The sequence below is a fragment of the Fukomys damarensis genome, unplaced genomic scaffold (assembly GCF_012274545.1).
Source record: "Fukomys damarensis isolate Sample0158 unplaced genomic scaffold, DMR_v1.0_HiC HiC_scaffold_35, whole genome shotgun sequence".
NCBI classification, from domain to species: Eukaryota; Metazoa; Chordata; class Mammalia; order Rodentia; family Bathyergidae; genus Fukomys; species Fukomys damarensis.
Window position 1 is genome coordinate 37,619,505 of NW_022900947.1, and position 27,392 is coordinate 37,646,896.

The 27,392-nt window shown below is 38.1% G+C and overlaps 1 protein-coding gene across 2 annotated transcripts; it reads left to right on the top strand.

The window, feature by feature from the left end:
• The first annotated feature begins 247 nt into the window (after nucleotides 1-247).
• Nucleotides 248-23,187, top strand: Nipal1 (NIPA like domain containing 1). Of its 2 annotated transcripts, none has more exons than XM_010640201.2 (6): nucleotides 248-394; nucleotides 11,910-12,173; nucleotides 14,345-14,401; nucleotides 16,888-16,978; nucleotides 21,175-21,335; nucleotides 21,953-23,187. In XM_010640201.2, the coding sequence occupies exons 1-6, from the start codon at nucleotides 349-351 to the stop codon at nucleotides 22,579-22,581; spliced, it is 1,248 nt and encodes a 415-aa protein (XP_010638503.1). In that variant the 5' UTR covers nucleotides 248-348; the 3' UTR covers nucleotides 22,582-23,187. The 2 variants fall into 2 exon arrangements, with proteins under 2 accessions (XP_010638503.1, XP_010638502.1); XM_010640200.2 differs by lacking the exon at nucleotides 248-394 and adding an exon at nucleotides 9,343-9,946.
• The last annotated feature ends 4,205 nt before the right edge of the window (nucleotides 23,188-27,392 follow it).

The following is a 27,392-nucleotide window of genomic DNA, read 5'->3' on the forward strand; positions in this document are numbered from 1 at the left end:
CACTGTTTCCACTCTACTGACTCCCTCGGAATGGCCTGGGCGAGCTCCAGGCCCCGACAGGCGCCGCTCCCTTCTCCTGTGAGTTCTGTCTGTGCCTCTGGACTTCCTGAGCTCCAGCCTCAGCGGTCTCCGCTCCCAGGACCAGAGGCTGCGGTTAAAGCCCCAGCTCGCCCAGCCCAGGACCCGGAACCCGGGCCTAGGGGGCGTGGCTCGCGCTGAGGCCCCGCCCTCCGCCCCAGCTCTCGGGGCGCGGCCCCCGCAGCTCTGCCCCTGCGCGGGTCCATGGAGGCACTAGGTCCAGGTGGGTGAGGAACCAGCGCTGCGCCCGGGAAGCCCCGTCTCCGGGCCATGGGGGGACAGGTGAGGCTGCCGCCCGGAGAGCCCTGCCGAGAAGGTGAGAGTCACGCGAACCCGGAGGGACCTGGAGGCGGGGAGGCCAGGTGGGCGGTACCGGGGTACCGACCCTACTGCTGGGGTTCAGGTCATCATTCTCTCTCAGCCCCTCGATCCGCAGTCCTGCAGCCGATCAACAGTTATTGGAGCCCACGACATTCTGGGCTTTGCGGGACCTGAGTGGAACGAGGCACACGAGACTCCCTGTCTGTCCCCGAGGTCCACTCATGTAAATGACAGCGTGCCGGGTCTGTGGCGAGGAAACTCAGGACGCAGTGCGAAGACCCCCAAGTCCCACCTGAGCGTCTCCCATGGGCACAGGGCGTGGCTGGGGACCCTCAGTGGCTCCACCAGGGTCCCACGCGGAATGACTCCGTGCGCAGTCACTTGCAGGCAAGAGAGGAAACGTGGAGCTGAGTACCTTTGCTTTTGTTGATTATTTTCAACGCTTGAGAGGCTGGAGTTTACAGCGCTCACCTGAGCCTGTAAAATCTCTGGACCCAGCCCCTTGCCCTTCACCCTAGGGTCCACAGGGCTAACCGGCCATCTGCAGTCTCCACACAAAAGGCACCTGGCTCAAAACACAAACAAAAGATGGGAGGGCAGCGCGGGAAAGGTGTGTGTTAACTAAAATGATGCTTTTCACGGTGGCCAAGCCCATTTCTGGTCTACCTGTAAAGACCAAGAGGGCAGTAAGAAGAAAGGTAAAAAGCTATGACCTCGCAAAGTTGCTGGCACCTTCCTCGAGTTTCACGCCTTTTGGCTCTTTCAGCTTATTCCTAGAGGGGGGAAGTTAAAAAAAAAACAGTGAACTCGTTAAAAGTACTATAAAACTATGCTAGCAGAAAGAGAAGGTTCCCGGGTACACATGTACACACCACACACACACACACACACACACACACACACACACACAGAAAACACACCTGCACAATTCACAAACTATTCCAAATTTGAGATTGGTAGTTACTAAGACAGCTGGATCTAGAATTATTTCCTAGATAGTAAGTAGTGTGTCCTTTTAAAAATAATTCCTAAACCAGTGAATAAGACTGTTACTAATACATCCACCCTTGTTTACTTAAGGATCTGTAAGTAAGGAGGGTGTTTGACTCACACCAACAGGTTTGAACTTTGGATATGTTTCCTGTTTTGCTCTTGCAAAACAGTTCCACTAAGAAAAATTCACGCTCAATCCTTAAAACCTGTGATTAATTGTAGTGCTTAGTTACATGGAAATACAGGTGGGAAAAACAAGAGAAATTAAAATCCATATGTTCAGTAACAGGAAAAGATTAGGCTCTAGCATCAGTCTTCCCAGTTCCAATTTAGTTTTTGTGAGCTTTCTCCATCTATGAAATGGGAACTGATCCTACTGTGTAAGGCTGTGAGGGGTAGGTGCAGAGGGCATTACGTAGGAAGCACAGCCGAGAGCCTAACATGTAAACAAAGGCTCAGTTCTTTTATTCATTCCTTCTAAAACAAAAACAAAAAAGTCTCATGAACCAGGCATTGGCCTAGGAGCTGGAAGGGATGGTTTTGGAAGACAGTCTTATCCTAGACTCTAAGACTAGGTTCCTGCTCTCATGCAGCTTACTGTCCAGATGGCAGAAAATATGCAAGAAGCAAGCCAATTTAAAAGATTATTACAATAATAGTGTCACAGGTAAGTAGTGAAGGTGTTGGGAATACTTAGATTGGTACTCAAAGAAAGCCACTTACAGAATGTGATGTTTCAGCTGAGACCAAAGTGACAAGGAGCCAATCGTGAGAACTGAGTATAGAACATTCCAGCTGGACTTCCATGAGGAAGAAATTTAATCTCCTTTCATTTTGAGCCTTAAAACTATGGACACATCAAAAGGCCTCCTAATCCAACACTGTCTCCAAAATTTAAATATACATGAAGGTCTTTAAATTTATATTTTCAATATTATTGTATGTATTCTCAAATCTCACACGGAGTCCAACAGCCAATAGGAATGGATGACATGAAAATGTGGTACAATGAAATTATAATGTAACAAATCTAACCACCACCTGTAAATCTGAATGATTTTTGTGCCAGGGACTATAGAGGGTTAGGAAGGAAACAAGGGACAGAAAGACTGGGCTGCAGAAAGGACACATGTGTTCTGGTCTTGAGAGTTCTGACTTGGTTTCAGGTTGAAGAGAGCAAGTGAAGGTGAAGAATCCAATTTTTCAGTTTTCTTTGGTGGGATGGGAGGTCTGTTTTTGAGAGGAAGAAAATAAAAACTTGGCTGAACCTGTTTTATGGATTATCCACGTATATAATCTTAAAATTTCAAAACTGGTTCACAAAAAGAAGTATCAGTTTATCTTCATACATAATAAAATTCTGAATTACCAGAAAATTATCTCCATTTTACAGATACGGATAATTAAATAGTTTTGTAGTTAATGACAGACCCAAGCACAAAACTACTTGGGCCTTTATTTCTCCTGTAAAGACCCGCAATGGACTGAATGGTGTCCTTCCAAAAGGCATCAGTTGAAGTTCTGTTCCCAATGTGATGGTATTTGGGGGTGGGGCCTTGAGTAGTAATTAGGTCATGAGGGTAGAGCCCACATGACAGGATTATAGGTTGAGTAACCCTTATCCAAAATACTTGGGATGAGAAGAGTTTCAGATTTCAGAGTTTTGGGGATTTGGGAGTATTTATGGGTACATAATGAGTTATCTTGCAGGTGGGACCCAAGTCTAAAGAAGTTCATGTAGATTTCATCTATACTTTATACACATTGTCTCAAAGTAGTTTCATACAAGATTGAAAATAACTATACATAAAACCAAGTTTCATAGTGTAGAATTTACCACTTCAGGAGTTTCCCCCAAAAGTTTCCATTTTGTTTAATTTTGGATATTTGGATGAGGGATAGTTAACCTATTGTGTCTTTTTAAAAAAAGAGGCCAAATAGCTAAATATCCAGTTTTCTTCCCATGACACAAAAATCACAGGAAGTCAATATCTGTCACCAAGAACCCAAACCTGTGGGCATGCTGATCTCAGACTTCAAGCCTCCACAACCACGAGGAGTAACTGTTGTTTAATTTTCGCAAATAGTAATGTTTTGCTGTAACAATCAGAGGGAAGACAGTTCCCAACCCATCCTATGGCCTCTTAGATGCGATGGTATATACCTTTTCAGGATACTGAGGATTGATTCTTAAACAACATCCATATCAGATGTTCTCAAGAATCCCACCAAAGGAACACAACTTTTATCATCAGGGGAGGCTGCATTTTCTGTGTAAACTTTAGCTGCCTATCTGATGCACCAAAGTGTTTCCTCCAGATTTCTGCAAGAAAATCAAAAGCACAAATGTTTATTTGGCTTCTGAAGATTTCCTAAGTGCTGAAATGAAGAAGTGCCTAAAAGTAATAAAAAATTTTCCACTAAAAATTATATTAAAAACAACATATTGCTGAATCCATTATTTAATATAAACCATACACACCTGTTTGGAAAATCCTTGATATAAATGCAAGCATGTTGCCATATTCCTTAAATTCCTTTCCTGCATCTTTAATTTTTAAACTTGTTTTTATTTTGAGATGGTTTCATCTCTAACAATTGAGTACATCACTAATATAGAAATTATAAAGTATGGAAATGAGAGCAGCGGAGGAAATTAGATGGCCAGCAGTCCTTCTTGGTTCTCTACTGACAGGAAAGATCTGGTTTAGAGAGGAGGTTTCACTTTTTTACAATTACTTTTCATGGTACAGTTTGGATACATCTAATGATCACCTTCATCATAGGGAATGTGTGCCTGTACATGGTAGATCTTGATCCATCTTTTTTTTTCCCAACCCCCTCCCCTCGCTTCCAACCCTCTTCTCCTCCTCATTTACAAAGTTTTGTTCCATTCCTTCCTTCTCTTCTCATCTTTTTATTCTTTTCCCTTCCTTCTATTCCCCTTCCCCCCCCCTCTAGTTCCCCTTTCCTTTTGAATAATTTCTTCCTATTTCTCGTTATCTATTACACGTTTTGGTTCTTCTTTAAACTTTCAGTTTCTCACACCAGAGAGAAAGTTTTTGTTCTGTTTTGTTTGTTTTTTGGTACCAGGGATCAAACTCTGGTCCTTGTGGTTGTGAGGCAGGCAGTGGAACCACTGATCTAAGTCCCCAGACCCTGAAGAGACAATTTTTTTAAAAAAAAATCAACAGTATATACTCGGTCTTATTATGATTAATTGGAATAATGAGTACTTTAGCCAGTTACATCAGAGTTTATATGTAAATATTTCTCCTATGACTTGATATCCAAATTTGCTTCAAGCTACTTCTCATTCTGTTTCAAACTGACTCTAGATTAGTTTCTACCCTTATTCCACTCCAAGGGAATCTAAGTGATTTCTCCTTCCGCTTCTACTCCTCTTCTTCCTGTTTGCTGTTCTCTAAAACTGTCAGCTTCATAGGAACAGAGGCCTGATCACCTGTCTTACTGATCATTATCTCACCAATTCTTAGAACAGGATTCGCACAGAGGAAATGCTCAGTAAGAATGGGCTAGGTGCTGAACAAATGAACAGCTAATGTAGCGCCTTGTGGGGTAAGTGTTCAACAGCTACTTTGAGCAAAGCAATGATGTAAATATATGAATATACCGTGTTATAAGAACATAACTAAGCTGTGAGAAGAAATGTATTTGACTGGGAGTATGAAACTGGGCAATTTGACCAGGAGATGTCATTTCAAAACCAAGAAGGCTTTAAAAACTACAGTATAAGTTGAGAAGGAACTTAGCCTATTAAGGAAGAGAAGAAAAAAACAACAGTAGAGAAGAAAATTAGACAGATAGCTGAAGGCAGGAGACTGCAGGACTGCAGGAGACTAGTGGGGGATGAAAAGGGAAGCTGGTATAGAATTTTGGAAGGAAAAAATGACTAGATAGGACCTGCATTTCTAAAGGCTCATTTAACCTGGTCTTGCTCCCCTGCTGCTCTGCTCTTTGACCAGATGTCATACCATCTCCTTCTGTGACTCTAGTGCTTTTAACCCCTGCCTGGTCACACTTCCTTTCACCTCTCAGTCACATTCCTGCCTCAGGGCTTTTGATTTTACACCTAGCAGAGATGCTTTTACACCTAATTCTATGCAGTTATTTTTCTTTTTTTTTTTTTGTCTCCCTCTTCTAGCATATATGACAGCAGGAATTTTGCTGTATTTGTTATTGTATCCTCAGCTTCCAAAACACACATGATAGATAGCAGACACTCATATTTTGATTAGATGAATGAAAAAATGACTGGTTTAAGGGATGAGAGGAAACGTAAGGCACTATAATGTCAGAGAAGACCAAGTTTCTGAGCTGGAAAGTTTTGAAATTTAAGGTTAGGTAGAAAATGAGATTTGTTATAACTGGGATGAAAAACGATGGTAGGGGCGGGCAGGATTAAGCAAGGAAGTGACGATCTTATTCACACTGGAAGATGTTTAGAGAATAAATTGGAGTAAACTTCGGAGATTTCATTCATATTTCCCCTCTGTCAGTAAGAATAGGTAGAAGTAGCGTGTACTCTTGCTCATGTGGCTTTAGGTCAGCTGAGGGCTGACTGATCTAGACTACGTTCCCCTAGGGTTCTCTGCTTAGGGCCGCATGTCCACCTGGGTTGGATCCCTCCTATGGCATGTGCACAGGCCTTCTCTTTTTTTCCTGGGCGTTTTCTTTCTAGACTCAGCTGAAGGGACAGCTGCTCCTCGGGGAATTGAAGAGGTATAAGAAACTAAAGCCAGCCGCACAAGCAATTTGAAGCTCTATCACCACTGCTGAGGTACCACCGGCCACCACATCACTTCCAGCCCAACATCGAGGGGTGTATTAGCAGCTTTCCATCACTGGAACAAAGCATCCGAGATAACTCACAAAGAGAGGCACTATAGGTTCACAGTTTCGGAGGTTCCACGCCAGCACCACTTTGGAGAGGCACATGACAGGGCAAAGCTGCTCAGCTTGTTGTGAGAAAGTAGGGAGGAAGAGAAACGCTGTGATCTCGAAGACTACTTTGAGAAAATGGTGTCAGTGATTCAAAGGCCTCCCACGGGGCCTCACCTCTTAAAGGTTCCAACGTCTCCCAACATCACCTCCCTGGGGACAAAGCTTTTGACACATGTACTTAGAACCATTCGACATCCAGACTATCGCAGAGGAAGAATACTCTGCCCATAAGGAGAAAGATAAGTGAATACTTGCTAAGTAATGAAACTGATTTATACGCTTGGATTTATACCCTTGGATTCATTTGCTCACCACTGACCACATCAAAGAAGGTCATGTATTTTGGGAAAAAGGAAAAAGGATTTATTCAAAGCTTACTACAGGGAGATGAAGGGGCCTATTTGTCTCAAATCACCATCTTCCTATGTAAAGGTGGGCAAGGGTCTTTTATAGAAGGAACAGAAGGGAGGGAGCACAGAGAGACAGTGCAGAGAGACAGTCCTTTCTTGTGGAAAGGAAACCAGGCGCTAGTCTTTTGGGACTGGCACTCACATACTCTGTCATTTCATCCTGGCAAAGAGAGGAGTGGGTGTTGGTTATGTGCTCAATAAGAGGAAGCCTGGAGAAGTGGCTTATCTCTAAACGAAAGAAATCTAACTTTTAAAGTTCCTTTTTGCAATGCTGATAACAAACCTAACACAGGAGTACAGATAGACAAAGATTTCCTCAAACTGGAAATATCTTTCAGTGATTAAAAGTATAGACTCATGCAATTCACAGATATCCTATTCTATGTAATAAACTGGCCAATTTATTGTTTTCTATAGACAAACAGCATTTTAGAAAAAGTTTCATCTTTGTATATAACCATTTTGACCACCTTTAGTTATATTTTAAATTTATAATTTATAAAATAAATTGATAATTTCTAAAATAAATTTATAATTTTCTAAAATAAAATCCTGTCCCAGAAATTGGCCCTCTTGATCCTGGCAGTTATATAACTTTGGTGGTCACTTAAAATCTTGGCATCAATTTTTTTTAAAAAGTCTTCTGAATACCAGGCATGGTGGCACACTCCTATAATTCCAGTACTGAGGAGGCTGAGGCAGGAAGATTGCTACAAGTGAGTTGTAATGACTTTAAGATCCATCTGAACTATATAGTAAAACAATGTCTCAAAAAGCCAAAAAAGTTGGGAGGTCTGATTTTTTTTTTTTAAGTTCTTTATATAGTCTAGATAGTAGACCTTTGTCTGAGGAACAGCTGGTAAAAATTTTTTCCCACATTGTGGGTTATCTCTTCACACTATTGGTGGTTTCTCTTGCTGTGCAGAAGCTTTTTAATAAGAAGACATCCCACTTGTTGATTCTTTGTGCTAGTTCACATACAAATGAGGTTTTGTTCATGAAATCTTTTCCCATGCCAATGTCTTTAAGAGTTCCACCTAACCTCTCTTCCAGCTGGTTTAGTGTTTCTGTTTTAATATTTAGATCTTTAATCCATTTTGATTTTAGTTTAGTGCCATGGTAAGAGATATAGGTCTAGTTTTTACCTTTGGGAAGTTGAAACCCAATTTTTCCAGCACCATTTATTAAAGAGGCTATCTTTCCTCCAGTGAATGTATAGCTAAATGGATACACATTGAGGTAATACTCTTAAGTGAAATAAATAGGACATGCGTGTAAATACTGAATAGTTTCTCTGGTGTGAGAAACTGAAAGTATAAATAAAGGTCAAAATGTATAATCTGAAAAAGGAAGAAAAGGTCCAAAGGGGAAGGGGAAGTGGGAGGGAAAAGGAATAAATATGAGAAAGAGAAAAAATGGAAATAAAGTCTTTGTAAATAGGGAGAGGTGGAGGGGGTGAAGGGAGGGCAGGGGAATTGCTTTTTAAAGAAAAAGAACCAAGATATATTATGTAAAGGCACAAATTACCAAGAATGAATGTCAGCATATTGTATGTGTAAGATGTACTGATAAAATTAATGAATGGAAAAAAGCCCAAAAAATTAGAAAATAAGACGTCTTCTAGTTATCAGTGCCTGTGAGTTTAAAACTAATCCATTAGCGCATATATGGCCCAGTAGGATTATAAACAACTCTGGGAGCAAACATACTTCATGATCAAACCACAGAATTATGTAAGATTAAAGACATCTTTATAATCACTGAGTCAGACTCCTTCATGTTAGAGGTGAGGAAACTAAAACCATGATTATTCAACTGGCCCATGATCATACACAGTATAGAGTTTAAGGGGGGGAAAAGTAGTATATAATCCTACAGAACATCTAACTTTGTTTTCAAATTTTAAGGGCATGTGTGTGTTAACCTTCTAATTTTATATGCTTTAACGTAGCAGGGCTGCATATAAGCAGAAACACCACAATTACCTAAATGTGCACCAACTATAACAGAAAAATTAATTGTGGGGTAATCATATAGTAAATGCTGTAGGAGAGTGGGGAACAAAAATGAACCCTGGCTCCACTCCACATTCATCAACACTGGTGAACCTCAAAAGCGAGCAAGTCACCAAAGAATATACTCTGTTTGACTCCAATGTTAGCCGGCGACGTTATTATTTAAAGGTATAATCAAACAGGAAGTCATTTCTTTTTAAAGCAAAAAAATGTTAACGAGAAAATCAGAATAGTTTTTTATCTTTGAGGGGCAATGTTTTATTTCTTAAATTGAATGATGTACTGGTGTATACTATATTGAATTATTTTTCTTTAAAAGTGACACATATTTCCTATTAATATTTAGAAAAAATAACATCAAAGAAGTTATACAGGCTTCTGCTGAGAGTATAAATCGGTACAGTCACTTTAGAGGGATAGTGACGATGTTTATTAAAATCATAAACAAAGAATGCAATAGACTTTCTCTTTTTTTCCGCTCATTGAGTTTATTGGTACATTTTAGGTATACAGTACAGTTCCATTCATCACTGGGATCTTGTACCTTTACATGACAGGTCTTGGTTCTCATTTTTTCCCCTTGTCCCTGCTCTCCCTTCTCTCTCGATATGTTGACTCAAGTCGGGATTAAACTCCCTGCAGAATTACTGTGCTTGCTCGGATCTTGAGAAATCAGCTCTGATGTGAGATAGCTCAGATTGCTTCCTCTGAGACCCTCTGAACTCCGCCCACACACTCACGTCAACAGTCTCTGCCCCTTGCCCCACACCAGTCCACACCCACTGGGCCGACAGCCCCACCGCACCCCGTCATATCTCGTGTAGACTCCTCCCGGACCCGCTCCCGAAACATAAAACAGTTTCAGTTCTAAGGTCGACAACTAGACGGAAGTTTTATTATTTTTCCTGTCATAAAACTCACAGCATGAATGTCGCCACTTACAAGGAGAACTTGGAAAGTGCGACACAGATTCTGCACCCCCTGAAATGTTGGAAACATTTTGCTGGGTCATCTGCTTAGAAAGCATACTGTTTCTCTGGAATGAGGTCCACCCACCCCGATTCCAGAGATGAAGTTTTGGAATGGCTATGTTAACTGCATAGTAAATGACACGAATGCAGCTGTCAAATCCACGAGGAAGTCGGGTCAGATGTTTTCTCCGGGGTGAGCACAAACGAAATTTTTACTGACAAAAATGTAAATATTCATTTTCCGTTCCTGGGCTTTAGATGAGGTACACAGTAGGCAGAAGATTACTAAGGGATAGCTTGCATGAGGATTTGCAGGTGTTCCTACTAAAACAACCTGCCTAAATATTCCCCAGGAGTATAAATATCCCTGAAGGAATGTAATTCTCTTTGGAATAGTTTAGAGTTTTAACTCAGAATTTATTCTGCATCTCTAAAACAAGATTGGCTCATTTTCATGTTAGAGATAGATAATAGTCACGAAATATTTGAATTCCAGGCCTGAACTTGAGGGTTGTTGCCTAACATTGTATGGGGTAGAAATTCAGATAACTTCATGTTTATAAAGATGTGCTTCTGGGAGTTTTGTTCCTAAGATGTTACTTGGTCAAACTGTCTTTTTTTGTTGTTGTTCATATGATTCTTCAGATTCCTTTGATAAACCATTTTTTCATTAAATTCCACAGTTGTGCTTCATAACTTTCCTCTGTACTTTTTTATTACAGTAACTCATATTGGGAGAATTTGCCTCTTTGAAAAGGAAAATAGATGAGACAATAGAACATTTAGTCACAGTGTCACTTTGGATATCCGTTCAAATGGCAAAGAGATTATAAAAAGTTGCTTGTATAGTGCAAAATGTTTCATTTTGTATTTTGATGTTTTGCCTCAAAAATCCAAAGTATAATAATGGGTATGGTTTAATAGAGTGACATACTTATTTGAATTTTATTCTTTAAAAGACCTACTGATAAGTAGACTGTATATCCATCAACGGATGCATGGATAAACGTAGTATTTATGGAGTAAATGTGGTAGTTACAGAGTACTCTAACAGAAAGAAAGATAATTTTGAGTCATTTGTGGGAAAATGGATCACTTTGAGGTGATAATGTTAAGTGAAATAAATTAGACATACAAGTTTAACTATCACATGGTTTCTCTTATATGAGAAACCCAAAATATAAATAAAGAGTAGAATAAAAGATAGATAATAGGAAGTAGTGAGATGGAGCTTTCTCAGAGAGGAAGGGAATGGAGAGATGGAAGGAGGCTTAGGCAAGGAGGGAAAGGGGATGAAGAGAGGAATTAACACTGGGTTGTGTATATGTACCAAACAAGGAGTGTAAGTATTATGTACTGCAAACACAGTACTAGGCAAATAGCTAAATGAAAATTTAAAAGCTTTTTTAAAAGCCTATCGATATTTAATTGATGTTTTATTAGATTCTGTTTTATTTAGAAGATAGGTTAATAGACCTGGCAAGTCCCTTTCTTAGGGCATGTGTTAGGGAAAATTAAACTCACTTTAAACACAATTCCTGAAACACAGAATTCATACCCACCAAATGGGTTAGGCTAAGTTTCCTGTAACGTGTTAATTTATAGGCCAGTGGGGTTGCTGTGGCCTTTTTTAAAAACTGTGTTTTCTGAGAGACAGGCTGATAAGGCAAAAGCATAAGCAGATGTGGGAGATTGAGATGAATTATTGAGCAGAAGCTGGGTCTAAGCAGTTTCCTCAGGACTCCAGCAGGTTGCTCTTGTGCCAGAACAGAGACTCAAATATTGCCAATTTACAAGGGGATTCTAGACTTGCCTGTGAAATGTCTCATTTTAAAATGGCTACAACTAAGCAATTTGAAATCATGTTTAAGAACAAACCAAATAGAAAATATCTATAGGCCTGTGGCCTGTCTGTTAGGGACTTGCCTGATCACACTAGAAGTATTTCAGTACCATCCTCTCAAGTCTGTTTCTTGCAGTAAGCAGGTAAGCATTAACACATGTACATGTCTCTTGCATTCCTTTTTCTTTCTTTCTTTTTATTAGTACTGCACGTTTGCTCTGCATAATGATCACATTCATAGCGGAGTGTTGGTACATGCACTCAGCACATCTTAATCCTTTGCATTCTTGACATTTCTCTTTCCTTCCTCCAGGTTCTGTGCTGTCTCTGGTCTGCCCAAACTCTTCCCAAGCTTGGTGTGAGATCACTAATGTGTCACAGCTGCTGGCGTCTGTCCTCTACAAGAACCTGAATTCCAGCATAACCAGCGTGAGCATTTCAGCAAATGTACAAAACAAATACGGTCTTTATGTGGGCTTGTTACTGGCCGTAAGTTCCAGTATTTGTATTGGCTCCAGCTTCATACTGAAAAAGAAGGGCCTCTTGCAGTTGGCCAACAAGGGCGCTATTAGAGCAGGTAAGAAACACACCTCACTAATAAATTCAAGTTTCTAACCTCAGAACAATCCTCTTGTGAGTCCAAAATGCTACAGCCATAATCATCCACTATTTCTCTTAGCCTCTGTCTCCTTATGGGAGGCAGCTGTGGCACCCACATCTCTGACTTCCCACATTACGTGGCCCCTGGTGCCTCTCCGGGCTCTCTTATGTGCCCATCCAGCAACCTCCTTTTCGCTCCTTCTTGGAACACCCCAAGTTCTTTCCCAGACTGAGGTCTTTCCAGTGTCTGGAATTCTCTTCTCACTGCCTTTCATTCAGCTGACCACCTTTCCGACTTTGGTTTCTATGCCACTCCCCTAGAGAGGCCTCCTCTGACCACCTGGCTGGGCAGCTCTCCTTCACCTGTATCCCCACCACCCCACCACTGCATCAACAGTTTCCTTCATTGTCCCTAGAATGACATGGGGTTGTGCATATGTTATTATTGTCAACAGACCTACTTGTGTACTGATAGTAGATAGGAGCCTTCCCTCCCAGTGTTTGGCACCTGGTAAATAATTGTTAAATCAATGGACGGATAACTATAGACTTAGGTCTATAGTGACATTTCAGTTGCCAAGTTGGCTCTGCCTCCGTACCCTTTATTATTGATGAATTTCCTATACATTTTCATCAAGTATAATATCATTAAAAACTTTTTAAAAGTGTCTAAGTCCCAAATGGAAAAATATATTACTAAATATTATGCAAACAGATTTCTAAAACTGTGCTTTTGAGGGAGATTTGTACCACTAGAAAACAAAACCTACCATATGGCTATATTAAAATAGCTTAGTACTGGCATTATACTAATAAAATAATAGATTATTAAAAACTTATAAGTGGACCCACATACATATAACATTAAAAATGTTTTTTAAGGTAACTTTTCAGATCAGTGAAAAAAAATGAATTATTTATTTAAAACTATGGAGACAGTTTGAAAAAAGTAGATAAATATAAGAGTTCTACATTATACTATTCAATAAAATAAATTCCAGATGGTTTAGGGTTAAACTTAAACAAATAATTTTTGTAATAAACCTAAATTAATGCTTTTCTCATAAAGATAAAGAATCTATTCCCTATAAAAGAAGATGTTATCTAGATTGACCAAAAGAAAGGGAATAGATAGATAAAGATCAGATAGCTCTTCTATGGAATACCTTTGCTGAAACTAAAAAGTACACAACATATTAGAAGAAAAAATATGAAATAAAGAGGACAGCTAAGTTTCATAATATGCAAAGAATGACTGCAGTCATCAAGAAAATTTAACAGAAAATAGGCTGAGGATATAAACCATAAATTCACAAAATTATAAATGAAAACAAAGAAATGCACATAGTTGCCATAAGTAAATGTTATTACACTTGTACTCAAATACTAACTGTTCAGTGATAAAGTCCAATAACTTGATATTCCTATTCAATTATTTGCAAATTTTGTAAGGAGATAGTCCTAAATAAACATAGTTAACTACTTCACAAAGATAATCTTTACAGCTTATATATCTCATTTAGTTTAATTATAACAAAACCATCTAAGTCAAAGTAGGGAGTTAAGTATATTAAAATTGAGAAAAGTCTATTTTGTAAGGCAAACATAACAATGCCTTCAGATCACAGATAGTAGTGAGTAGATAATTTTTTGAATACTTTTGGAAAGCTTTTTGTCCTTTTAAGCAAGTGCACTAGACAGAAAATTCATTATGCCAAGGTAAGTACATACTAAGTAAAGTACACTTGTCTAATGTTTGTTATTTTTGTATTGCCTAAATCAAACTATCTTCTTTTCTTTAAAATCCTCATTAATTATCAATGTAATTTACAACTTCTAGGGTTTTTTATTTTAACCATGGCTATACAAAATATTCAGTTTATAATATTCAATGTCTGTACCTCTGACTGACATAATTAAATGAACTCAATTATTAAATTTTCATACAAAGAAAAAACTTTCTGTAAATATCAAAGGTGATGTAAATTTTAAAAGATATTTGGAAATGACTGAAAAAACTCCAATAACTTCAGATTTATTCACTTGAGCCTTGTCTTTTTCAACATAATCTAGAACCTTTCCTGGTACTCAATTTTCTACCCTTCTTTCCCTAATTCAGAATTTAATTTTTATTATTGGTTTTCCTAGGACAAGGTGGGCATTCTTACCTCAAGGAATGGCTGTGGTGGGCAGGATTACTATCAAGTAAGTTCTTAATAGTGAGAATAGAGTTTGCTTTTAAAATGATATATATGTTACATGAAATTTTTCAACATTAATTTCTCTTTCAGATAAGAATGGAATTTAAATCTAAAAATTTTGTGTGGATATAAAGATCATAAAGCACATGATATTACATTACATTACATGCTTCCCTTCTGCAATACTTGTATACTCAGTACTGTCATAGAATACAAAGAAAAAAGTTGATATTGATACATTTCATCACAAGTGCCTTATATTTTCTTTCCCGTAAGGATTGAGAAAAGTGTTTTTTTCTTGTATTTCCCCAGCTCCTAATTTGAATCTGTGATTGTTCTAATTATATATTTTCTCTGGAGAGTGTACATTTTCCTTGCCAAGACCAAACAAGAATAAATGCAAGGATTCTCTGGCTGTTAACACTGAAAAAAAAAAAAATGGAGAAAATGAAGGTTATCAGCACTCTTCTCCCTCCCAGACTTACTCTAGGGGTTAAGGAAAACTCTGTAGATTAGAAAACACTTTTCTAAATGCAAATGTGACGTCCATGCAGAAGACAGTGTTATCTCCCTCAGCCATTTCCACTGATTTCAGTTTCCTCTTATCCTCTTCTGAACGTTCTCAAATCCCAAGTCTGAAACTTCCAAAGAAAATGCATCATAAATTGTGGTTTCGCACCACTTGTAAATCATTCCCCTCTGCAGTCAGAAGTCTGAAAGCTTCCAAAAACTAGGAAAATATTTCAGTTATGTGTGAGATCTTATTGTAAGAAGGAACTTGAGTACCTTTTCCTTAATAAATGGTGGGCTCTAAAAGAATGATGAATAGAAATAATTTAAATTTGCATAGCCTTCAGTTCTTAAGATACTTTCATACCTACTTTCATACTTTACTTGAATAAAACTTGCCAAGAACTGGGAAAATTTGAGACAGATATTGAGTGATTCTTTTTCCTATCTTACTTTCATCTCCTCACCCTCTACTCTTACTTTAGAATGAAAATATTAGAAGAACATTTTATGACTACATTTGCAATTTTATTTTCACCACATAAAAAAGCTTATTCCACTATAAAGAGATAAAAGCATACATTAGAGATATATCTAGTGACAAATATGCAATATTTTAATCATGAAGTCATTGTTTTGCTGGAATACTGTCTTTAAGATAAGAATATAAATAATATTAAGTATTCAGGAAAGCCTTAATACTTAAAGAAAATTCTAGGGATTATTACAAGAGCAGTCTCCTAATTATTGTTATCACTTTTAGATTTGTTTTATGGTTTATTCATATGCCATACCTCTATAGATTGGGGGTAGGGTGGCAAAATGGCCATAGAAAGGGAAAACAGAGTTCTTTTTTCTATCTACAATCAGTGTTTCCTTGGTGTAGTTTGCCAGCACAAAATACTACATTCCCTAGGCAAGTATCCAGTTATGATCTATGAAAACAATTTGGTTCCCATACAGTAGCCCTCACTCTAGAAATTATTTGTATTACACTACTTTATGGAACTCTAGAGTTTCACAAATACAAAAAGGATTAGGTAGAGGATCCTTCATGATTTTACAATAGCTGCTTGAATCTTCTTGAGCTGCCCAGATACTGTTACTTAGTTGTAGCTCACGTGCAATTCAGAAATGCCTGACTTTAACGGGGATTCCAGGCTATTCCCCACCTAGACACCAGATCTCTACAAAGTGTTCTAATTTTACAAATTCCTTTGTTGCTGTTTAATTTACAAGACAGTAGGTATTCTTGAGAAAATAAAATAGGTCCTTGCTTCCTCCAAAGCTACCTCTGCTTGATTTTATTAAAGTGGTAAAATGTTTTTATTAGTGAAGTAATTAAAATCCCTCTTGAAAGTCCTTTCAAACGTGTATTCATCAGTCACCATTAGTCATTATATCACCAGGTAATTATAGCATATCTGAATCTCTTAATATCAGTCCTCTCCTACCCTCTTTAAAAAAAAAAAGTTAAATCATTTGTCCACTTTTCATCAATGGGACATAATAGCTGATACCACAATTTAAGTGAGGAAAAGTTTATTTGGCTTAGGGTTTCAGAGGGCTCAGTCAATGACTAGCTGGTTCCAAAGCAGAAGCCCATCATGGCAGAAGGGCTTGGAAGAGGAAAGTTGCTCAGGGAAGCAGAGTACCACAGGGAAAAAGTGTTGCCATGGTGAGATATATCTTCCAAAGGCTCGCCCTCAGTGACCCATGTCCAACTGAACTCTACCTTCTACAGCACACTCAGCTATCAGTATCTGTGTGGATTAATCCACCGATGAGTATCATACTCTCATGACCCAATCACCTCTCTAGGCTTCTCTGAACACAATCAAGCTGGCAGTTAAGATTACCTAGCACATCCTTCCTTTTAGTGTCATTGAGATAAAGTCTCCTGTTTTACAAGGGTCATTTGGTTTTCTCTTCCAATAAGTAAATTCATCATATACATTAATACTTCTGCTTACTTTCTAGTGGGAGCAGGAGAGGCTGCAAATTTTGCAGCTTATGCATTTGCACCTGCCACCTTGGTCACCCCTCTGGGCGCCTTGAGTGTTCTCATAAGGTAGGTGAGCAATAAGGAGTTTGGTTTCTGTAGATATTTTAATATGATAGTACACTTAAACTATTAAAAGCACATTGCTACCATGGTTCTCTGAAAATAAGACCTTGCTGGAAAATTATTGGCCTTGAAAACTAGAAATAAAAAATTTCAGCCTCAAGCAGACTATTCTTGGCTTACCTGCCTTACAGAGTAGCCACTGAGCGAAAGAATAGTAATGGCAGGTAAGGCAAGGAGAGGGTGATTGGGGCTGGCATTTTTTTAATCTCTAGTTTTCAAAGCTGATTATTTTCTATGTATATGTGTATGTGTATGTATATGTATATGTATATGTATGTTTTCCCTTAAAACAGAAAGTCTACACCAACCTGAGCTCTGACAGCACAGAAGACCCAAAATAATTCTAAGACCTCTGAAAAGCTTTGGACAGGTCACTGCATCTTAGTTCCTCATTTGTAAAATGGGGAAACATTTTTTTTCCTTGGGCTAAAGATGTGGCTTAGTGGTTGAAAAATTTCCTAGACTATAAAAAAATAGCAATAGTAATAGGAAGTAGAAAATTATATGTAAACATAATGACAGTGAATGTGGTTTCCTGCTAACATAATTATGCATTGTATTTGTGACTCAGTGAACCCTAGCAGAGTTTTATTTTTGTTTTTACTTCTCCTAAATAAATTGCCAGAGTCCTTTTAATTCCTTCTGTGGTCATAGTGATTAATGACTGTAGCTGTCAGAAAACTTTAAAAGCACAGTGTTGAGGTTAAATTTCAATTTTCATTAAAATTCTTAAATTGTCTGCTGAATGCTTCTGTTTGGATACCCAGTAGTTTCTTTTAGTACAAAAAGACTATTAAAAATAGCAAGTGGATCATAGTATGCGAAACTGATTTTTCTGAATTAATGTATGTTATGATCTCAAATGAATGTGTTCAGTGAAGTCATGAAGTCTTATTTTGTAGCTAAGCTACCATTTTGTCTTTCTCATTTCCATTTGCTATCAGCCTCTACTAGAAAGCTTATGATTCACTTCTATTTATCCTCTTTATGGGATTTGTTTTCTGAGAATTAAAGGAGTCAGTACACACAAAGTGCATAGAACTCTTGTCTTTGAAATGAATAAATAATATAGTAATTGTATTAGTTGCTTTTCTCATTGTTGAGACAAAATACCCAACACCCAAAGTTAAACTAGGAAAGGTTCATGTAGCTCATAGTTTGTAGAGGTTTCAGTCCATAATCGGCTGGCATCCATGCAGGGTGGCATGATTGGCAGACAGGCCTCTAGAAGAGAAACAGCTCATGGCAGCCAGGAGTTAGCAAAAGCAACAATGCAAATACAATGCTCTTTCTGTCCCTTATATTGTACCCAGGCTACCAGGATTAGGGCTGTGACAAACCAGTCAGTGGACTGAACCAGCAATCACACACCCTTAATCCCAGCACCCTTAATCCTAGCATTGCACCATGAATCACACCCTCCAGATTCAGCCACCTCCAAAAAAGCTCTGCTCATGACTGCATGAGGCTTTGGGGGACATCGAGACACAAGCCATGACAGTAATAGTTTTACTATTCTCTAAAATTACCATCCCACAAGTAGCCGCATGAGGATAATTCAGGATACAAAGAAAGCACGTGGTGATTGCTCCACATCTCAAGGGTGAATAGGCACCATTACTTGCATTACTGGGAGCACTAGAGCATCCAAGGAAGGAGGCCGGCATGCAGAAGCTCCAGCACTGGATCACTGAGCCCCACTGACTTTTGTTTTGTTTGAGGTTAGGGTCTTGCTATGTACTTCAAGCTGGCCTTGAACTCACTATATAGCCCATGCTGGCCTCAAATTCACAGTGATTCTCCTGTGTCAGCCTCCCAAGGGCTGGGATTATAGGTATATGGCACCAGTCTTGGCCCCATTGCTTTAGGACTCTGGCAAGGCTGAATATCATGACCAGGAGTACATGGTGAGATAAAGCTGCTCTCTTTATGGCTGTCAGGAAGTAGCTAGAGGGAGGGAAGCCAGAAACAAAATTCATCTTTCAGGGATATTCCCCTAGTGACATACTTCCTCCTAGTAGGTCCCACCTCCTACACTTTCCTCCCAGTAGCTCGTTTAGCTAAGGAACCTATCAATGCATTAGTCCACTGATGAGGTTGTAGCATCATAATCTAATCACTTCCCAAAGGCTCCACCTCTTGGACATTATTACACTGGGAACTAAACCTTCAGCACATAAGTTCTGGGGGGGAATAGTTCAGATCTGACCAGTAACACATACTCTGAGAGTGCCAATCCAGAACTCCCTGAGGCCAGTGCACGACAACCAAAGGACTGGGAGCATTGGATATGCAGAAGTACCAGGGCAATAGAAGGTAGTATGAAAAAAATTCCATTAAATTTTCATAATCCGTATGGGTGAACCGATATGTACTAGCCAACTATTAGCCCTGAGCTGAGTAATTCTTCAGATATATATCCTTCTGTTTGAAACTTTTATGGGCATATATTCTAAATGTGCAGGTTGAACACCTATAAATCTAAAGATCCAAATTTTGAAAATTTTTGAATGTGGACATAATGCCACAAGTAGAAAATTCCACACTTCCACACCTGACTCGGATGACAGATTGCAATAAAACAGGCATACCAAAACTGCTGCGCATTGCAGAGTCTGTCACAATAAACACGGGGGCACATGTATTGCTGTGGTATGATACTTCTCTCGGGAAGATACCAAGAAGGGTCATAGCTGGGTCAGATGGAACCTCTAGCTTTAGTTTTTTGAGGAATCTCCACACTGATTTCCACAGTGGTTGTAACAGTCTGCATTCCTATCACTGATTTCCACAGTGGTTGTAACAGTCTGCATTCGTATCAACAGAGGAAAAGTGTTCCATTTTCCCCAGAGTTCCTGTCATCATTTGTTGTTGGTTGAATTCTTGATAGCAGCCATTCTTTCTGGAGTGAGATGGAATCTCAGCATTGTGTTAATTTATTTATTTGCCATTTGTACTTTTTCATCTAAGAAGTATCTATTCATTTCAGATTTTTGGATTGGGTCTTTAAATTTAGGGAGTCTGACTTTTGATAATTTTTTGTACGTTCTAAATATTAGTCCTTTGTCTGAGGAAAAACTGGCTACCATGGAGTACTACTCAGCCACAAAGAAGGATAAATTTGAGACATTTATACCTATGTGGATGCACCTTGAGTCTATAATCTTAAGTGAAATAAGTCAGACATACGTGTGTAAATATCTCATTGCCTCTGGTGTGAAAGACAAAATGTAAATAAGGGCCAAAATATATAATACTTAATGTGAAATATGAAAACATTGTTCTAAAGGAAAGGGGAACTAGGGAGGAGGGAGGAGAGTAGAAGGAAAGGAAAAAAATATTTAAAAAAGAAGGAAGAAATGGAAACAAAACTTCTGTAAATAAGGAAGGGAAGAGGGATTGAAAGGAGGGGAGGGGATTGGAAAGAAAGAGAAATCAAGATATACCGTGTACAGGTACAAATTCCCTATGATGAAGGTGATCATAATGAATATCTAACTTGTACCAAGAAAATTTATTTTTTAAAAAGTGGGTAACAGAACTACATTGATTGTTCAGAGAAATACATAAAGAGCCAATATAAATCAACTTGCTTCTTATTGTCTAGAACTAATAAAAACTACTGGCTAATTTTAAAAAAACAAAAATAAAAAATATTGCATAAAGCTATATATATAAGGTATACAGGAAACATAAATAAATTATATGTTTAGATTTAGGTCCCTTCTCTAAGACATCTCATTATGTGTATGCAAATATTCATAAAATCTGAAACACTTCTGGCACTAAGCATTTCAGATAGTGATACTTAATCTATCATGCCGGTAAGACGTGAAAAATCTTTTGTTTGCTTAGCTTTATAGGAGAAAGGGGACAATTGAAAATGAACTGAACAGAGCCTTGTAGAAGGTTTTGGGACGATGACAGGAGTGGTAAGTGTCTATGACAGCTCTTCAGATGTAAATCAGTGAGACAGAGGTGACTGACCATAATTCTGAGTTTACAGCTCACCCAGGCTTTTCAGTGCCACATGGCATATTCAAGTCAGCTCCCTGGAATACCACAGTATGACTTCTGAGCTTCTGTGAAATCAAAACATAATTGAACCATAATGCTCTCATTTTTTTCTCTCCCCACAGTGCAATATTGTCTTCCTATTTTTTAAATGAGCACTTGAACATTCATGGGAAAATAGGCTGCATACTAAGTATACTGGGGTCAACTGTGATGGTTATCCATGCCCCACAAGAAGAGGAAGTCACTTCTCTGCATGAAATGGAAATGAAATTGAGAGACCCAGGTCTGTGATTCAGCCTAAATAAAGATTCAAATTCTGCTCCTCTTTCTCTCCTAATCAACTGCTAGTTGTAATAATACAGTAATATTATTTACAAGCTGAACTGCAGATTGTGAGACACCATTAAGATTTGCTTATTACAAGTCTTCTGAAAAGGTGAAAGAGTTTATTTTTGTGCCCATTCTGTCTCTCCATGGAATGAAATGTAGATATAGGCCTGGTAGAGGCAGAAGATTTATGGTTAAATTCTTGCCACTTTCTCCCTAAATAAAAATAAAAATGACAGTACCTGTCTGACTTCGTAATATAGGGAAGACTCAAATGATGTGTTTTAAGGGCCAGAGAATTAAATGTCTTCAGGGCTGGGGATTTAGCTCAGTGGCACATTGCCTACCTGGCAAGCACAAGGTCCTGAGTTTGATCCCTGGTACCAAAAAAAAGATGTGTTTCAAGCTTTTTATAAAATGAAAAGTGTACAATAGAATATTAATTTTTAATTTAATCTTCTATTTCTAAAGTATTTTTGCTCTTAATCTAATGATTAACGAAATTCAAAAAGGCAGGATCTTTTCTGGAAATAAGCATTTTCCAAAAGTGTAATTCTTTTCTCTTTTTAACAGGATTTATTTCCTTTGCTGTGATCATTACTGTAATCTCCTTGGTGCTGATCTTAATTGTCGCTCCTAAGAAAGGACAGACAAATATACTGGTCTACATTTCAATCTGTTCTTTAATTGGAGCATTTTCAGTTTCTTCTGTCAAGGGCCTGGGAATTGCCATTAAGGAACTACTAGATCAGAAACCAGTTTACAAGAATCCACTGGTCTTCATTTTGCTGGCTGTACTTGTGCTTTCAGTAACAACCCAGATTAACTATCTCAACAAAGCACTGGACACTTTTAATGCATCTCTTGTGACTCCTATTTATTACGTGATCTTCACATCCATGGTAGTGACTTGCTCCGCCATCTTATTCCAAGAGTGGTATGGCATGAAAGCTGGAGATATCATCGGAACCTTGAGTGGGTTCTTCACCATTATCAATGGCATCTTCCTTCTACATGCTTTTAAAAACACCAGCATTACCTGGAGTGAACTGACATCCACTGCTAAGGAAAAAGTCCTTTCTCCAAATGGCGGTGAGAATAATTACATGTTACTAGAGAATGTAGATTTTTCAACAACAGGATATGAAGATGACGTTACCTTGTTTAGCAGGACTGATGATCAAAGCCTCTGTAAATCCTAAATTTCACCAGACACTTTGAGAGGAGAAAGAAGACTTATTCTTGGAAGTACTGTTGGGAAAGTTAGTGTTTCTAAAATTCTAATACTTTAAACATGAGGCCAAATTTTTAAAAGTCTTCACTTGGGTCTGGGTCATCAGATTTGAACATCAAGCTTTGATATTCTTCCAGAAGATTGCTGCAAAATTTTAAATACTGCCTAAGCACAAAAGAAGTTGAGTTATATTTGTCCCAGAATAATCTCTCTGGCAACAATAGATTTGATTTTGCCAGGTGGTGCCTCATTTCCCTGTTGGCTGTTCCTAGCTAGATTCATGGTAATTCACAGGTCAAGTGATCTGTGTTCTGAGAACACCATTCTCTGATGAGCCATAATCCCACGTTATTAAAACTGAGAAGTGAGTACACTGGTGCTTCATCCTTTCTTAAACTAGAAAATTAGAAGGCAGAGTATTAGAGGAAAAAATACAGGCCTGCCTTCAAAATCTGTACCTCGGTGAGCTAGAATGCATAAGCACACCCACCCATTGAAGACATAAACTGTGGTTCAATCAAACAGCATACGACGATTACCAATTAAAGAGGGAGGATGGAAGGAGGAGGAAAATACTTTAGATCAGTCGGTGAGCTAGAATGCATAAGCACACCCACCCATTGAAGACATAAACTGTGGTTCAATCAACAGCATACGACGATTACCAATTAAAGAGGGAGGATGGAAGGAGGAGGAAAATACTTTAGATCTCGGACAGAGGAAACAAATTTTTCTTTTCCCAAAAACACACATACAAAGAACAGGTTGTTTTAACACAAATCTGGATAGCATCAGACAAATTGAACTTTCTGGAAAAGTACAAGTGAATTCAGCTTTGAAGTTATTTATATTCATTTTGTCCCATTCTTTTATTGTCCCATAGGTTGTTTTTCTTGTTGATAGGTATTTTGGTGAAATAACTGCTACATTTTATCAGGGTTATATGGTCCACTTTAATTTTTCTCAAATATTTTATCCCTACAGGACAGGTTTCCCAAGCCTGTTTGGAAACAACTGGAAAAAAATTCTTGGTTAAAAAAAAAAAAAATTGCACAAATTATCGTAGTGGTTCTCTTGAGATTTGGTGCTGTAACCCTTAGTAAGGAAATTATAATCAATTGCAAACTTTTCAAAATGAGCATATCCTATCACTGTAAGTGGCCAGATTGGTTTTTTCCTGTTAAATTCATCCTGGCTGGCCATGTTTTTCCATACAGATATTGATAGTTTGAGGAGAGTTGGAAGAATAATGAACTTCTAGAAAACAAAATATTAAGACCCCAGAGGCTATTGCAAACTTCTTTTTCACATTAAATTTTCATACTATTTTCCTGTTTACAGATTCATGGCAGGAATAACATTTATGGTGAACTTTATAGCTTATGGGCAGATTTCCTATCACCTATTGGTCATATAGAAAACAAATTTGTTATCGTGTCTAGATGAAAATTCTGTCAAAACAAATCTTCTAACCAAAAAGAAAGTTTTAAATTGACTGGACTGTTTTTCTAACTTCAAACATTATTTTGTTTCTCTGCTTTTGAGCAAAGTCAAGCCTACCAAGGATAATAAAAATAAACTGCCAATCAGAATTCTGTTAAACTGACTTCAGCGTTTCCACAGTTCTGCTGAACATGTTCACAGTGATGATCTGAAATGACAGCAAAGTCTTAAACCGCTGTTAAGGTCTTCAGCATAGTTTAATGGTCAGCATTAATTAATTCAAGGCATGCTAAATTTTTGAAAATTGATTATCCGTGGAAGATTCCTGGACCGATACCACAAGGTAAATACACATATACTCTGTCGACTGCTAATTCCTTTTACTGGTATATCAGATACATAAGCTGTGAACACAAATTTGTAGAAGTGTCTTTTGTAAAAAGTAGTATTTGAAGACTGTAGAACTTTTTAAACATTCTTTAGAGTATTGAGAACTCCATTGTTTTCCCCAGAAATTAATGGAAATTAATGGAATTTTTGACATCAAACCTAAGGTGGGGGGTGCTCCACTCTTGGGAATTTAAATTCATATGTTTATTAATTATCACCTGTTACTTGACACCTTAAACGTTAAGCTTTGCCCTTGATACATAGTGCCGAGGTCAAAATTTCTTGGAACTCAAGGATCAGTGTGTATCTTAGATTGGAAAATGAACTGATACTGACATATATGCCCAGGAGAAAGACTGAGAGAGATTCCGTGAGTTGTATATGTAGGAAGACAATGAAATATTTGAAAAGCTCTCTCTGAAAATTAGTGGTGGACATATGCATTAAAACCCTTAAAATGTGGCTGGGGATTTAGCTCAGTTGTTCCAGAAGCTGCTTCGCAAGCACAAGGATCCGAGTTCAATCCCCAGTACCCCCCCCCAAAAAACACTTAAAATGTTTTTGCAAATCTAGCACTAATTTTCCCAAATAGAAAGATGCTGTTGAAGAATAAAATGCTGGATCCTCTTATTCACACCAACTGCGTTAGTCTTATCTGGCTGCTTCACATATATATATATATATATATATATATATAATGCATGTATTTATCATCACATAGATATATTTATAAGATCTATTATGTGAATCTTGGTACATCTGTCATAAAGGATTATAAAGTTGTGCCAGCATAGAAAGAAATGAAAGCCTTTCTTAAAGCTGTAAAGTTAATGGCTTTATTTTTCATCATATAATTTTATTCTTTAGTCAATAATGATTCAGATTACAGAAGCTCATAAACCCTTTAGATTTAGCAACATGAAATCAAATTAACACACATTTTTTAAAAGTATGAAGTCAAACACATAGGAAATATCTTGCTTTATCCCCAGTATTTTATAAGCACTTGATAAATTTAGGTCTCCTTGAATCTACATGTTAATTCTTACAGTCTTGTTCCTAAAGAGGTAAGACTGCTGGGTGCCAGTTTTCATAAGCCCCTCTTCTTTTCTGTTTGTGTCATATTAATTCCTTTTACATCATCCAAGTGAAAGTGACTTTCATCTTGGTACTATCGATACCGATATAATATTCCAACACAAGTATTTTTTCTTAAAACCAGTAAAACTGAAGTAAATGATAATTTTACCTTTCAACAAAGCCATGTTCAAAAGTAACATATTAATATATGTGAAATGTTCTCATATATTTTAAATTATGTTCATGAAATTTTATATTTTTCAAGTTTATAAATATTGTTCATTTTAGAGAGTTTACAGGTTTTAAATGTTTTGTATATTTTACATTTGCAATAAAATAATGTGGTTTAATTATGCTTTTTGGAATTTATGGACATTAAGTATATGCAATGGCAAAAATATCCCTATTTTGTTTTGAGATTAAGAGAAAGCCCCAAGGGGGGAGGGGACCTGTACTGAAGTTAATTTTGCACTTTCTTCATTTTCCTTGAAATTCAAATTTGTTTTTAGAAAGCTGTCCACAAAACAATCTCTTGTATAACAATGGATTTGGCACTTAAACAAAAGAACTTGTCCTTCATTAATTTGATTGAGCAAGATAGAGCTGAAAGCAGTCAGTATAATGAAATCTCTTCTCAGTTCGCTTATAAAAAAGGAAAGTACGGTGATCCATTGATATCTGTGGGGGATTCATCACAGGACCCCCTTGCAGATATCAAAGCCCTTACAAAAAATAGCATAGGATTTGCAAAGAACCTGTGTGCCTCTTCCATATTTTTAAATTAACTTTATTGGTACATTTTAGATATGCAATATAATGACATTCATCATTGGAAATTTGTCCTTCTACATAATCTATCATCTTGGTTCTTAATTTTTCCCCATTCCCCTGCCCTCCCTTCAACCCCTCCATCCCTCCCCATTTACAAAGACTTCGTTTCCATTTTTTCCTATTAATTCCATTCCCTTCTTTCCTTTCCCCTACCTCTCCCACTTCCCTTTCCCCTTTTTGTCCTATCCTCTTCCTTTTTTAAAAATTCATTTCTAGATTACTTATAGTACCTAATGCAATGTGCATGCCTTGTAAATAGTTGCATTTTCTGGTTTGGCTTGAACTCATGCTTGAGAGCAACTCAATAGAGAATTCATAGAAATGAATTGTCCAGGTACCAAAAAACCCTTTTATGCATACCCCACGCATCTCCTTTTCCTACATTCTATAAATATGCAAAACATAACAAACCACAGTTACTTAGCACCGGAATGAGGCTCAGCTTCCAAGCCTCCCTACTGCTCAGTTCCTGGAAGTGGACGTGGGAAGCCAGGAGGGGTCTACTGTGCCCAGGACGGGCATCTGGAGCAGCGTGAGTGCCAACTGCCTTAACTGTAAAACAAACAGGCCAGCAGCGCAAAGGAGGCACTGAGAGGTACGCTTAGGTTACAAAGATTCTTAAATCTTACTTTAATAGACAAGCGATGTATTTTTTCCAAATTAGAAACTTCGGCTGACAAAAAAAAAAAAAAACACTTTGGGAAAGAACTGACTGCCCCAGCCACCTTTATCCCCACCTCCCTGCCCAGTAGCAACTCATGAAAAACCTTCCTTCAACACTACTAGTGGGCAAGAAAACTTCGTCCTGGCAGTGGTTTGGGGTTTGTATGTAGACCTTCTGTGGCAGTGGAGAGGTAGGGGTGTCCCCGTGTCTGTAGGCCGCACCTGTCCCGGGAGCTGCCACTTTGTCATCTGCTCCTCGACCGTCACCTCCCACCTCCCTGCCCAGTAGCAACTCATGAAAAACCTTCCTTCAACACTACTAGTGGGCAAGAAAACTTCGTCCTGGCAGTGGTTTGGATTTTGTATGTAGAC

Excerpts from the sequence above, each read along its gene's own strand:
- Nipal1 (XM_010640200.2), top strand. The coding sequence starts at position 9,889 with ATGACACGAATGCAGCTGTCAAATCCACGAGGAAGTCGGGTCAGATGT. Across the intron at positions 9,947-11,909 it reads GGTCAGATGTTTTCTCCGGG|GTTCTGTGCTGTCTCTGGTC; the intron begins GTGAGCACAAAC and ends TCCTTCCTCCAG. Across the intron at positions 14,402-16,887 it reads GTGGGCAGGATTACTATCAA|TGGGAGCAGGAGAGGCTGCA; the intron begins GTAAGTTCTTAA and ends CTTACTTTCTAG.